General features: G+C 46.4%; 1 protein-coding gene across 2 annotated transcripts in view; it reads right to left on the reverse strand.

The window, feature by feature from the left end:
* Positions 1-12500, reverse strand: part of sdk1a (sidekick cell adhesion molecule 1a) — a 255428-nt gene that overhangs the window by 120051 nt on the left and 122877 nt on the right. For both annotated transcript variants that reach the window (XM_030350672.1, XM_030350671.1), the window contains exon 5: positions 9910-10043. In XM_030350672.1, coding sequence (XP_030206532.1) covers positions 9910-10043 — 134 coding nt within the window. The remainder of the gene's footprint in view (positions 1-9909; positions 10044-12500) is intronic.

Raw genomic sequence — 12500 nt, forward strand, 5'->3', positions numbered from 1 at the left:
ACCACTCAGTTAGTACGGCTCTCAGCCTGGCAGCCAGAGTGTGCTTATGTGAGATCTACCAAGTATTACCAGAAGTGCCTTGAAAAGGCCAAGTTGGTGCAGTCCAAAGGCAAGACTTTAAGCAAGGAGTGTACTCAAATCCCTCTCAGAGCCTTAGAACCAGTGAGACCGCAAACCATGGTTGCCTATGCAACATTGATGTGCCTATTTCGTTTGACTTCATTGACTGGAATATGTTCAGATTTGATAGCAGAAATAATGTTGCGTTATTTATGACATAACATAACATAATATGTGAAGAAACACAATAGTAAAAAAAAAAAATGCCTGAACGTAAATGCAGCAAGAAAAACCGCAAGACAATTTGGGGAAATAAATAAATAACAACAATTGATTCCTGGCCTATTTTATTATATCAAATATGTGTTTGCCTGTTGCAGGGTGATGTTTACTGAGAAAAACTTGAATATATCCATTTTTATATTCTGTTCGGATGCTTGTCTGGCGTTGTACAGACAGGAAAGGAACTAAGAGGAACAACCCAATTCCACAATTCATCAATGAATAAACACAAGGCAGCCGGAATTCACAAGCATCACGCATAAACCAACGCCATCAAAAGCTGAGCTCCACCATCCTCTCTCTCTCTTCCAGTGTATCGGCGGGAGCTGATCAATTAGTTATGACGACCGTGAATAACGACGCCGATCGATACGGCCGGGACCGGTTGCCATGGCGCTCCCACAGATTCACCGGGGACCGATGGATCACGCTGCAGAAGAAACACGTTCCGGTGAACACAGGGCAGTGGATTTACCCTAGATACCGCGGTGCATCTGATCCTAAAATAAGACGTTGAAAAGCACGTTGTTTGTCTTTTTGTTCCCGATTTCATTCCCGCTTCCACAGATATGGTGAAATAAAACAGGCCCCTAAATCTTTGATCAGTCCCCAGAGAAGAGGAGATGAATCCAAGGTAATGGCCTGCAGAGCATGCTTCACTCCCGATGGAGTCTCATTTGGACCGAGCGGTTCTTCATTGGTTTTAGCTGGTGCTTCTTCCACTTATTCTCCCTCTAACTTAAAACCTGATGCCACCCCATACTAACATTTTACTTCATATATACACTTACGTCAAGAAAATATGGCAGAAAAAAAGCACAAATAGACCACTAATGTTTTGTCCTTATCCCAACAATGACATAACTAGGACGGGCCAAAAATTGCTCATTAAATATTATAACTGACGACTGACAGGGTGAGTAAACAGAAGCATGCAGATTCAGATACACTCACACATTGGTAAGCACTAACAGATGGACTCACAGAGAGCACTGTTTGTCCTCAAATCTTCCAATGGCCCAGTCGTGTCAAGTACCTGCTAAGAAATACAGCAATAATACACGAGTGGCTACAACCAATCCTCCAGGAGGTAATGTCATGATCAAACCTAAATGCCTGCCACATCATCTACAGTGTCGATGCATTATCAGTGTCAAGGTGCAGTGTGTTGCGCGTGTCAACGATTCATACATGCGTGTTTCGCTAGGTTACCAGGAGACACCAGCGTCACGCATGAAAACCAATGACAGTACAAGAGGCACACAAGCCTCCCTCGCCATCTCTGCCAGGGTATCGCCCTGCACTGATCAATTAGTTACAAAGACAATGCATAGCGGCGCGGATCAATAATCGTTTCGCTGCGGGGGGGGTGTTTGGGACAGGTTGCCATGGTGTTCCAAACAGGTTCATTGAGGCATGGCGGCAGAACCCGCTCCGATGACCACAGAGCAGCGGTTTGACCTAGATACATCTTATCCTAGAACCGGACGTTTAAAAAGCACGCTCTTTGTCTTTCTGTTCCCAATTTCTTTCCCGCTTCCACAGATATGGTGAAATGAAGTCCAGCCCCTAAATCTTTGATCACTCCCCAGAGAAGAGGAGATGAATACGGGGTAATGGCCTGCATGCTTCATTCCTGATTGAGACTTATTTAGACTGGAGGCTGGACTCTACGGTTCCTCATTGGCTTGTGCATACTAGTGCTTCCTCAAAGGAGAAATGGTACAAATTGATGATAAAATGACCATGACATGTCATCAGAGATTTAGGACAAATGAAATACGGGCTTCTGCAACGTCAATACTACAGCCAGTATGTTCTCTTTTAAGATTACCTTCACGGGTCCGAAAGGATGTTCTGGTTTTGTCCCGTGTTACAATTCACTAACCTCCAATACCAGATATGAAACAAATTGGCCCACAAACACAGGAGGCCATTGAATCAGGCTAACAAACTTGGTCAACTGAGGTTGTATATGATTCAAAGTAACGTAAAACACCTTGTCCTCTTTCTTTAAAAATTCTAATGGTTAAGTTTAGAGGTGAATCTGAAAGACACATTGTCAAAATTTATTGTGCTCGTCTCAACATAACATGTTTACCAGGCACATATTGCACTCGTCTTTCTTCTGTGTCCTCGACCTGGCAACCTGATACATACAGTTATTCTGGCTATAAATTAAACACTGATGCAACCCCGTACTAATATTTCACTTCATTAACTTTATGAAGTGTTTAATGTAATTAGATGCTCTTACATAAAGATATGTGCCAGAAAAGCACAAAACGCCCACCCATACACTCAAACATTGTGAAGCGCTAAAAGATGGACTCGCAGACAGAAGTGTTTGTCCTCCGTTTTTTTCCAAAGGCCAGTAGTTAGACAGGGTGGCAACCCAGGGACGTGTGAAGTTTCAAAAGCTTCAATGGCATGTTGCCATCAAAATGCAACATTCTTTCAGGGTTTTCCTTAGTTGTGTTTTTGCGCTTGAGTCGACATGTTGACCTTTCGACGACGAGGTGTCATTCTTTTTTGGTTTTCGTCAACGCAGAAGCAGATCCACGAGATAAGACATTCTGCCACATTGCTAAGCTGTGCTGTAATGAGCCAAACCTCCCAGCCCGACAACACTATGTAGCTTAATCTGTACGGGAGAAAGTCAATACGCGCCGACAGGCTGATTGGTTGCCACCTCGAGCTATAATGCTCTAAAGTAAGGCGTGCAGGCTGTTCAACAACACCCAGTCTCTAACTGTATCAGGCCCTTCGCCCTTGGCTGCCAAATATGGGCGCTCAGGAAGGAGAGAGCAGAAGGATATATGCTTGTAACCTCAAGAGCTTTCCATGAAACTATTTGCAAACCATGCAAGTGCAGAGAAATTAACTACACTACAAAGTAGGAAAAAAAGGACAGACCCGCTAGATCTCTGGGGACACCAAAATACCTGCAATTAGACATGCCACAAAGCAACTGGGATGGGACCTGAAGCGAAGGCCTACACACACCCACGTGCACATACATGCACTCGCGTGCACACAGATGCACACGGGAGACTCTCATTTAAGAACCTATGAAGTGGATAGGAAACATCTGGGTTGGAGAAAAGAGGATTAGACGAAGAAACAAATGGTATACACGTTGATGTGTTTGAGTGTGCACCTGCATGCACACACACACACACACACACACACACACACACACACACACACACACACACACACACACACACACACACACACACACACACACACACTCACACACACTCACACACACACACACACTCACACACACACACACACACACACACACACACACACACACACACACACACACACACACATATGATCACCCATACACACACATTCTCTGTCTCTCTTCCGTGAGGACACACTTTCAATGGTTTCAACACACATTTCTCCAACCTTGCATTCTTAAAAACATTCCTAGGGAGATACTGGTGTCTCTGCGGGCGAATTGTGTGTGTGTGTGTGTGTGTGTGTGTGTGTGTGTGTGTGTGTGTGTGTGTGTGTGTGTGTGTGTGTGTGTGTGTGTGTGTGTGTGTGTGTGTGTGTGTACGCTTATGAGACATACGTGCGTGTTGGCGAGGTGTAAAAGGGCAGGACGCAGAACCAAGTGTGCCCAAGGAAGCTGCAATCAACTCCGGGCCGACCCAATCACATAATCAAGCCAAGGACGTCCTTCCCCTCCACAGAGCAGAACACAAACACCCCCCCCAACCAGCCCCTGTCTCCCCACCATCACCCCTCCCCTCCCATGTCCTGGTCGTCCAGCGACGCAGACGAAGGACGCGTTCATGGTACTCAGGAGCGAGTGCTGGACTGTTTACACTCCCCGACCGGTTTGTTCCTGCTCGCTTTGCTCTGTCAACGTCATTGTGACATGTACGAATTTGTTTGTTCGGCTTTTGTCTGTGTGTTTATTTGTCTAAGTGTGTGTGTGTTCTTTTGTGTGTGTGTGTGTGTGTGTGTGTGTGTGTGTGTGTGTGTGTGTGTGTGTGTGTGTGTGTGTGTGTGTGTGTGTGTGTGTGTGTGTGTGTGTGTGTGTGCGTGTGGATTTTCCACCTGTGTTTATTGTGTGTCTATGATATGTTTTATTCTTTAGGGGCATGTAGGTCTCTTAGTGTGTTTATAGGGTTGTATGAGTCTGTGTTTGTGTGTGTGTGTGTGTGTGTGTGTGTGTATGGTAAGACGAAAGTCTGCGTATATGGGAGCGCTTTCGTGTGTTTGCACAGGTCTGTGTGTGCATCTGTGTATGGCTGCGAAAGTGTGAATGTGCATGTGTGTTTAGCTGTGTGAGTGTGTATGGTTGTGTCTGTGTGTCTGTGTGTGAGTGTGTTTGCGTGCGCGTGTGTGTATGGCTGTGTGCATAAGCAAGTGCTGTGAGGAAATATTGCCGCTCCAACTGATGTGAGAAAGAGTGCAAGGCTCTAATGCCGAGAACAGAGGAGGAAGAGGCAGACGCGCCGAAACTCTCCCGGGCAAGAGGGCTCACTGCTGCTCTGACTGACAGCTTGATGTTAATGCGTGAGATAGAGAGACAGGAAGACGAAGTCGGAGTGGAGAGAGAGAGAGGGAGAGAGAGAGAGAGAGAGAGAGAGAGAGAGAGAGAGAGAGAGAGAGAGAGAGAGAGAGAGAGAGAGAGGGAGAGAGAGAGAGAGAGAGAGAGAGAGAGAGAGAGAGAGAGAGAGAGAGAGAGAGAGAGAGAGAGAGAGAGAGAGGAGGGAGGGTATGATGGCAGGCAGGTATGTTCAGAGTTTGATTAATTGAAGTGGAATTTCAACTCCTGTCACCCAGAAGAATACCCTGCGGCCGTTGGATCGCTCGTTGTTTCTCTCTTTCCCAAAAGCATTTAGACACACATGCACTTGCACACACAAATACTTCAATCACAGGGAACACCACTTTTATGATTCATTGCGATTATTTCTTCTACTTCATGTAAACAGACAAACACACAAACACATTCACGTATACACACAAACACACATACGCACACACAAGCAGTTGTTGTTCAGTTTGTAGCGAAGAAGCGTTTGAAGCATGTTGATATGTATGACATGGATGATCACACTAGAAGAAGAGAGCGAGATTTGCTTTCACTAATTGTGTATCAAAATTAGTATTACATTTGATTTTTAGATGATTTTATTGAAATGTTTTAATCTTGACAATAACAATTATTATACTTTGCTGCGTCATATTTAACTGATTCAACTCAGATTTAACTGTGACAAAATCTTTACAAAGAGAGAGAGAGAGCTCTTCAGCTTACTGTGGGTGGGCTGATATTCTAATGAGATCACTTTTATACAAGCTGTCCAGGCAAAATGTGAGCAGGCTACCAGCCACGACCCGCCGGCAGCTCCACACTGATTACTGGAATTAGGTTATCAGGTTATTTTCCTAGATCAGACCGAGAGACGCCTCCCAGCAGAGAAAGAGTCTAAAAAAGACAACCGATAGACCAAGAACATCAGGAGCCGACCCATAGACAACCAAAACACAAACAATAGACAACCAATAGACAACCAATAGAAAAGCAAGAGCAGACCAATAGATAATCCATAGACAACCAATTGAAGATCAGGAGCAGATCAATAGGCAACCAATAGGCAACCAATAGACAACCAATAGACCAATAGAAGATCAAGAGCAGACCAAAACACAACCAATAGACAACCGATAGACCTATAGAAGATCAAGAGCAGACCAATCGACACGATCAGGGGAGGTCCAAAAGCCGACCAGGAGGCTGTTCCAGGGTCATGCCTGTGTGCCCCCCTGGGCCCCACTGGGTGGTTTAGATGGAAGCAGTGGGGGTGTGTTACCAGACCGCAGGCCCAGCTGGCCCCAGTGATGTTGTTGCATGCTAATATACGTGCGCTTGCGAGATATAATATAACCAGTACAGTACACTTCCTAGAACTTGCAAGCAGTAGCTTGCTTCATTAAATCCCTTTCTTTGTCTCTCTCTCCAACCCCATGCCACCCCCACCACCGCCCCCACCATCACCACTTTCCGCTCTCTCTCTGTTCTTCGCTGTTGAGCGTGAATGTTTAAATCAAAGAAATAGGAGAATAAAAGGAGGTATCTCATTTATTCTGGTGGGGCTTTTTCTGAACAGAAAGATGGCATTTTTAGAAATGGAAATTTTGATTGACAACCATGAACTTCTGCCTTCAGATCCTGAAGAGACCGTCTAATAGATAGGAGAGAGAGACAGCCCGTGAGAGAGAGAGAAGCTAGAAAAACAGAGAGAGAGAAGGAGCGAGGAAATGCTTACCCCCGGGAAAGAAGAACGAAGTAGAAGGTGAAACCGAGTGATAGCACTTTTGTGAGTTGTATTCATTTTACATTAACATACGCAACTTTGTGTGCGTGGGTGTGTGTGTGTGTGTGTGTGTGTGTGTGTGTGTGTGTGTGTGTGTGTGTGTGTGTGTGTGTGTGTGTGCGTGCGTGCGTGCGTGCGTGAGTGCGTGCGTGAGTGCGTGCGTGTGTGCGTTTGTGTGTGCGTGTTTGGATACCTCTGCGGCTTTTAAACAAGTTTATAGATATTCATAGGACACAAAATCAATTTAAAAATGATTTTTGGCATTGGTTCGGAGAGACACCCACACACATTCCCAAACACCGCCACAAACAACAGAGCAGTCTCTGGCTCTGGTGACATTCTGCCTGACATTTGGCTGGCATTGTGGCTCCCTGTCAACCGTCTTCACAGCAAAGGAGAGCGCCTTGTATTCAAAAACCCACGTAGGTTCCCCTCCTATTTCAGATCCCTCCCGCCTCCTCGCTGCTTTGAAAAAGAGCATGTGATGTTCTGCAGGTGAATAAAGGTTAAATAAAACAGAACGGCTGGCGTGCTGGAAGTATGCCCACCGATTCCACAGACGCCCCCGCCAGGGGGTACAGGTAGGACTATAGGGGACGCGGTCTTATCCACGTCCAAAAGATGGTGGTCCAAAAGATCCAGGTCAAAACCGGTGCATAGCATGATGTTGCAAATAAAAGGTTTGGCTATGAAGGAGGGTATTGGTTCTTTCAGCCATATTTGATTTGTGAATATGATGGCTTTGTTTAGGTATAAAGTAGGTGCATTCGGAAAATCAAAGCTTAATTTAAAAAGTCAGGGAGAATGTATGGAAATTGCATTAGACTGCATCTTCTGCAGCGAGTTAAGCTATTGCTTCCTCCTCTTCTGATTACCATTTCTCTTCGCGGTCTTCTCTGTTCTCTCCTCCGGTTGTGTACCTACTCATTCATTTCATTGTTTTCCTACCAAAGATGTGGCTTCAATCAAATGTTTTTTTTATTATGCCAATAAAACAAGCTACACAAGGAAAGGTTTATTGTACACATTAAAAAAATTGACACAAAATCATGCACACACACACACACACACACACACAGACACACACACACACACAGACACACACACACACACACACACACACACACACACACACACACACACACACACACACACACACACACACACACACACACACACACACACACACACACACACACACACGTTTACGGCCAAAGACTATCCTATGAAGTCTTACGAGGCCCTTACAATTCCTTATAACCACCATGGGAGCTTTTGACAACTATAACAAGGTGTGTGTGTGTGTGTGTGTGTGTGTGTGTGTGTGTGTGTGTGTGTGTGTGTGTGTGTGTGTGTGTGTGTGTGTGTGTGAGCGAGCGTGCGTGCGTGCGTGCCTGCGTGTGTGCGTGTGTGTGTGTGTCTGTGTCTGTGTCTGTGTGAATGTGTACGCGTGAGCATCATACGTGTGTGAGGGGCGGCGCACGCCTGCACGCACATTCACATCAGTAGATGCCAAAGGATACAACCCTGTAAAGAGAATCTAATTAAAACTCCACAACGCCACAAGGGACAGATCTCTTTCCCTCCCTCTCCCTTTATCTCCTGTTCCTGCCTCACTCTCTTCTTTAACCATGGCACACCCCCTGACTGGAGGACTCTCGTACATCAGACTCAATCCCCTTCACTCTGAAGGGGAGAGATGAAGAGCCCCAGATAAAGCCGGAGCCAGCGATAGAGCCAGAGAGAGACACAAAGGCAGTGCGATTAACCCCGTCATGCCCGAGAGTTTGGGCGTCTCTACTGGCAGAAGTGAGGGAGAAAGTGCCGAGCTGGCTGTACGCACTGGCTTTCAATCAGACGGCAAGCAGGGGGCTCAGATAGGCGAACACATGTTTGAGCTTGAATAACAAGCTGGAGTCGTACGGGTCTTGGACAATTGGGTTTTTGCTTGAAACGTCAATAGACAGTAGGAGCCTGTGTGAATGAAAGGCAGAGTAATAGACGGGGGTGTAGATGGATCAATCAAAGGGGTGCGAGAGAGAGCAGCGGTTCAGCCTCGGCATCACGCAGAGCTAAGTCATGCGGATCAGTATTCTGATAATACAGTATTAAGTAGTACAATATTGGATCGCTGCCCTTTAATGTGATATCATACATACTGTACTTAAAGGGACATTCCCCGGATTTTCGAAATTGTATCGGCCTCCAAGTTGCCAATAAAAGGTTGAGAAATTAAAATGGATCTATAAAATGCCTTCTGTGGATTTAACGATGGCTATTTGTGCCTGCAGAATGCTTTTTAACTTTCTGGTTCCATGCACTTTTCTCAGTGTCCCCCTCCCAAACCCTGTCCCTACCCAATCAGCTTGGAGTTTGGCTCTGTGACATTCAGTTGCCTTGTTGTTGGTAGACTGAAGAGCATCACAAGATTTGAAAAAAGGCTACCAGCAATGAATACAAGATGTGCGAATCAAATGATTCATGCCGTCTCTCATTCAAGTAATTAATTATCGCTGGGTGGACGTTTGACCAACCGTTTTACAGCTATGTTCATCATTGCAGTATCTAAACAAGTATTTGCATTCATTTGAAGACAGCAAAAGTTTCAACATCCGGTTGAACATTCTTTTCTCCGGGGGCGTTCTTGGTGATACATGCAGTGATATGGCACGCAATTCCCAAGGGCAAATACTTTTGTGCATTGATACCAAGCTTGTAGTATTTCATTGATTTATTATAACTCCAATGTAAATGTAACTCTCAACTGGATTCAAACAGGTTCCCATTATGTCCGGCTCAATTTTCTTCCTGTGCCACGCACCATGGGCGTTGCAGTAAGAAAGAACGATAGAATCGGGTTTATAGTTCATTACACGCGTTTTTGTGTACATTTCGACAGCTTGGGTCATCATGATCACATGTAGCCCCTTTTACACAGACTGTGAATTAGCCTTTAAAACACATAAATACTGTAGTCAACTGCAGTCTTTCCATGCAGCCTCCATCAGTAACACAACACCTCAAATGGGTTGCTATTGTTGTTGTTAAAAAACGTCATGCATAAAAACAAAATTCATACGCAAATCTCCCTCAGAATTTCAACAGTTTCCCCAAACTTCCCCTCATGAGATGGTGGCTGGGCTGTGAAAAACCTTGTCGATCGAGCGTTGAAACCTCTCTGAGCAACATCCAGAAATCAGTAAGCGCGTGTTACCTGAGACGCTGAGATAGACGGCGGGGCTCGTGGCGTTCTCCCCCGTCAGCTCGTTCACCGCCTCCACGTGGTAGCGCCCTGCGTCCGCTGCTGTTGTAGCCAAGACAACCAGCTGATTGTCCAATGAGATTGCGCTGGGAGACACAAGAGAGACACAGATCCCATTTGTTAAACAGCGGCCCTGATTAACCTTGGCCCAGGTAAGCGGCGGGGTTGCTTTGTTTTGTGGTTATCTCGTATCCAGCGATCACACTTGGTTATAGCAGAACCCCTGGGAAGGGGATGGCACAGAGCACGGCCCCGGAAACCTGAAGCGTTGAGCGGCGGTGATATTCTACCGAAGAAAAACTCATTCATAGGGGTGGAAAAGGAAACTACCAGCAGGGGATTTTAATAAGTGTATTTCAACAGGGGCCAGCCTACATGGTGTTGATTTGAAACCTTTGAACCCTCCCTTACCAGTTTACTACTGCTGGCTGAGCTTGTGTTCAGCAACGATGCGCTAACAGAAAACCGACCGATGCGAAAGAAAGGGAAAAGCCCCGTTCACCCAGATTTGAGATCAGCCATCAGGCCTTATATTTCGGTCTTAAATCTGATTCGTGAGGCCATTTTGTTTCTGGCAATGATGTGGGTTGTTTTAAGTTTGTTTGCGCTCCTGATTCTTTTGTGTCCATTGCAGGTGGGAAAGGGACCGGGGTTCCCCACCAGGATCTGAAGGGGCTAGAGGAGGATGGCGTCCCCCTGCTACTAGCGGGGATTGATAGCAGCACTCGGTTCCCTAAGACTAACCAATGTTTTCCCTGTGATGTCGTCGTTGTTTGAGCTTGTCGCCGAAAGGCAAGAAAAAACAGGAGGTGTTCTTTATTTTTTACCCCAGCTCGGTTATTTATGCTTTTCAATATGCCAGTGAAGGAGTTAATCACAATTCAACCCCAGAGCTCTCGCTCTCTAAACTGGAATCAATATGGCCGCAGGGGGGACCGAACACAATCACAGCAGAGGACCACAGTGATTTAGAAACGCTGCGCTGCACGGCCCCCCCACGGCAGGGCTGCACGCGCGCTCATGGAGTTCTGCCAGCCGCAATTTGTTTCACGTGAAATATTGTTTCAAGCAATGACGACAACCACACCATGCAAATCCCGGGAGGCATCTGTGTGTGTGTGTGCGTGTGTGTGTGTGGGTGTGTGTGTGTGTGTGTGTTTGATCTGTTTATATGTATGCATGTGTGTGTTTCTCTGTGTGTATCTGTGTATGTGCGTGTATCAGCATGTGAGTATCAGAGTGAGTGTGTGTGTGAATGTGAGTGTGTGTGAGTTGATGTTGGACTGTGTGTGTGTTTGCGGGCGTGCGTGTTTAAGTGTGGGTGTGGGTGTGTGTTATTACAGTTACAATTCAAAAGAACATGATTTCAGGGTTGAAAGCAGGCACAGTTGATCTTTGGCTGTGTGACCACCGGCAGAGGAAGAACGTGCAGTACTGGATGATTTGATACTGAGAGAATGAAGAATTGCCACACAGCGCCCTTTGACAAGAGCAACCGAGACAAGGACAGGGAGAGGAGAGGTGACCGGAGTTGGGTGGGGAGACTCCATAAAGGGAGTGAGAGAGCGAGAGTGAGAGTGAGAGCGAGGGCGAGAGAGAGAAAGAAAGAGTGCGAGAGAGCGCGAGAGAGAGAGAGAGAGAGAGAGAGAGAGAGAGAGAGAGAGAGAGAGAGAGAGAGAGAGAGAGGTAAGCGTGTTGACTGAAGAGAGACAGGGTAAAGGGTAGAAAAGCAGGTTAGGTAAGGATGGGTTAGGAGGAAGAGGGTAAAGCATGCATAAAGTAAAACTAAAAAGTATATATTCACTGGAACCGTTTGACACACAAACAAACACACACCCACAGCTCGCACTCACACACTGAAACAACATGTGCGGCGGACTCACATTTCTCAGGTCTGATTTTATTCAGCGTAATTTCCCGGGAGGCGGTCCAGACGAGCCGGTGTTACACCTCAACCTGAACACTCACACACACTCAATTTGTGCTTTCAGGCATCCCTCTCCATCAGCGTGAGCATGTGTGTGTGTGTGTGTGTGTGTGTGCGTGCGTGCCTGTGTGTATGTGTGTGTGATCGTGCCTGAGCGTGTGCATGTTTGCGTGTATTTATGTTTGTGTGTGTGTGTGTGTGTGTGTGTGTGTGTGTGTGTGTGTGTGTGTGTGTGTGTGTGTGTGTGTGTGTGTGTGTGTGTGTGTGTGTGCGTTCGCACGTGTGTGTGTGTGTCTGAGTGTGTGCCGATCGCCCACTGCTCCCACTGAGAAGGGTCAAGCACACCGACTCCCCTGACACTTCTCCTCCGACTCCTTCTTCCCCCGTGCCGTCTCACAGTGGAGGGCCCGCCTCCTACGTGTATCCCCCCCGGCAGGTCCAGGTCTGGGTCAGAGTCGACGCCTTCATTGAATTGTACGGTCCATTTATTTTCCCCCGGTTTTTCATTTTTCACGACCGCTACAACATATGGGCTGGTTAATATGCAGCCAATGACGCTGCTTGCGCCGGCCAACTTATCATTGGAAGAGGGCGGCTGATCGCCTGCGGAGGAGGA

The sequence above is a fragment of the Gadus morhua genome, chromosome 3 (assembly GCF_902167405.1).
Source record: "Gadus morhua chromosome 3, gadMor3.0, whole genome shotgun sequence".
Classification (NCBI taxonomy): Eukaryota; Metazoa; Chordata; class Actinopteri; order Gadiformes; family Gadidae; genus Gadus; species Gadus morhua.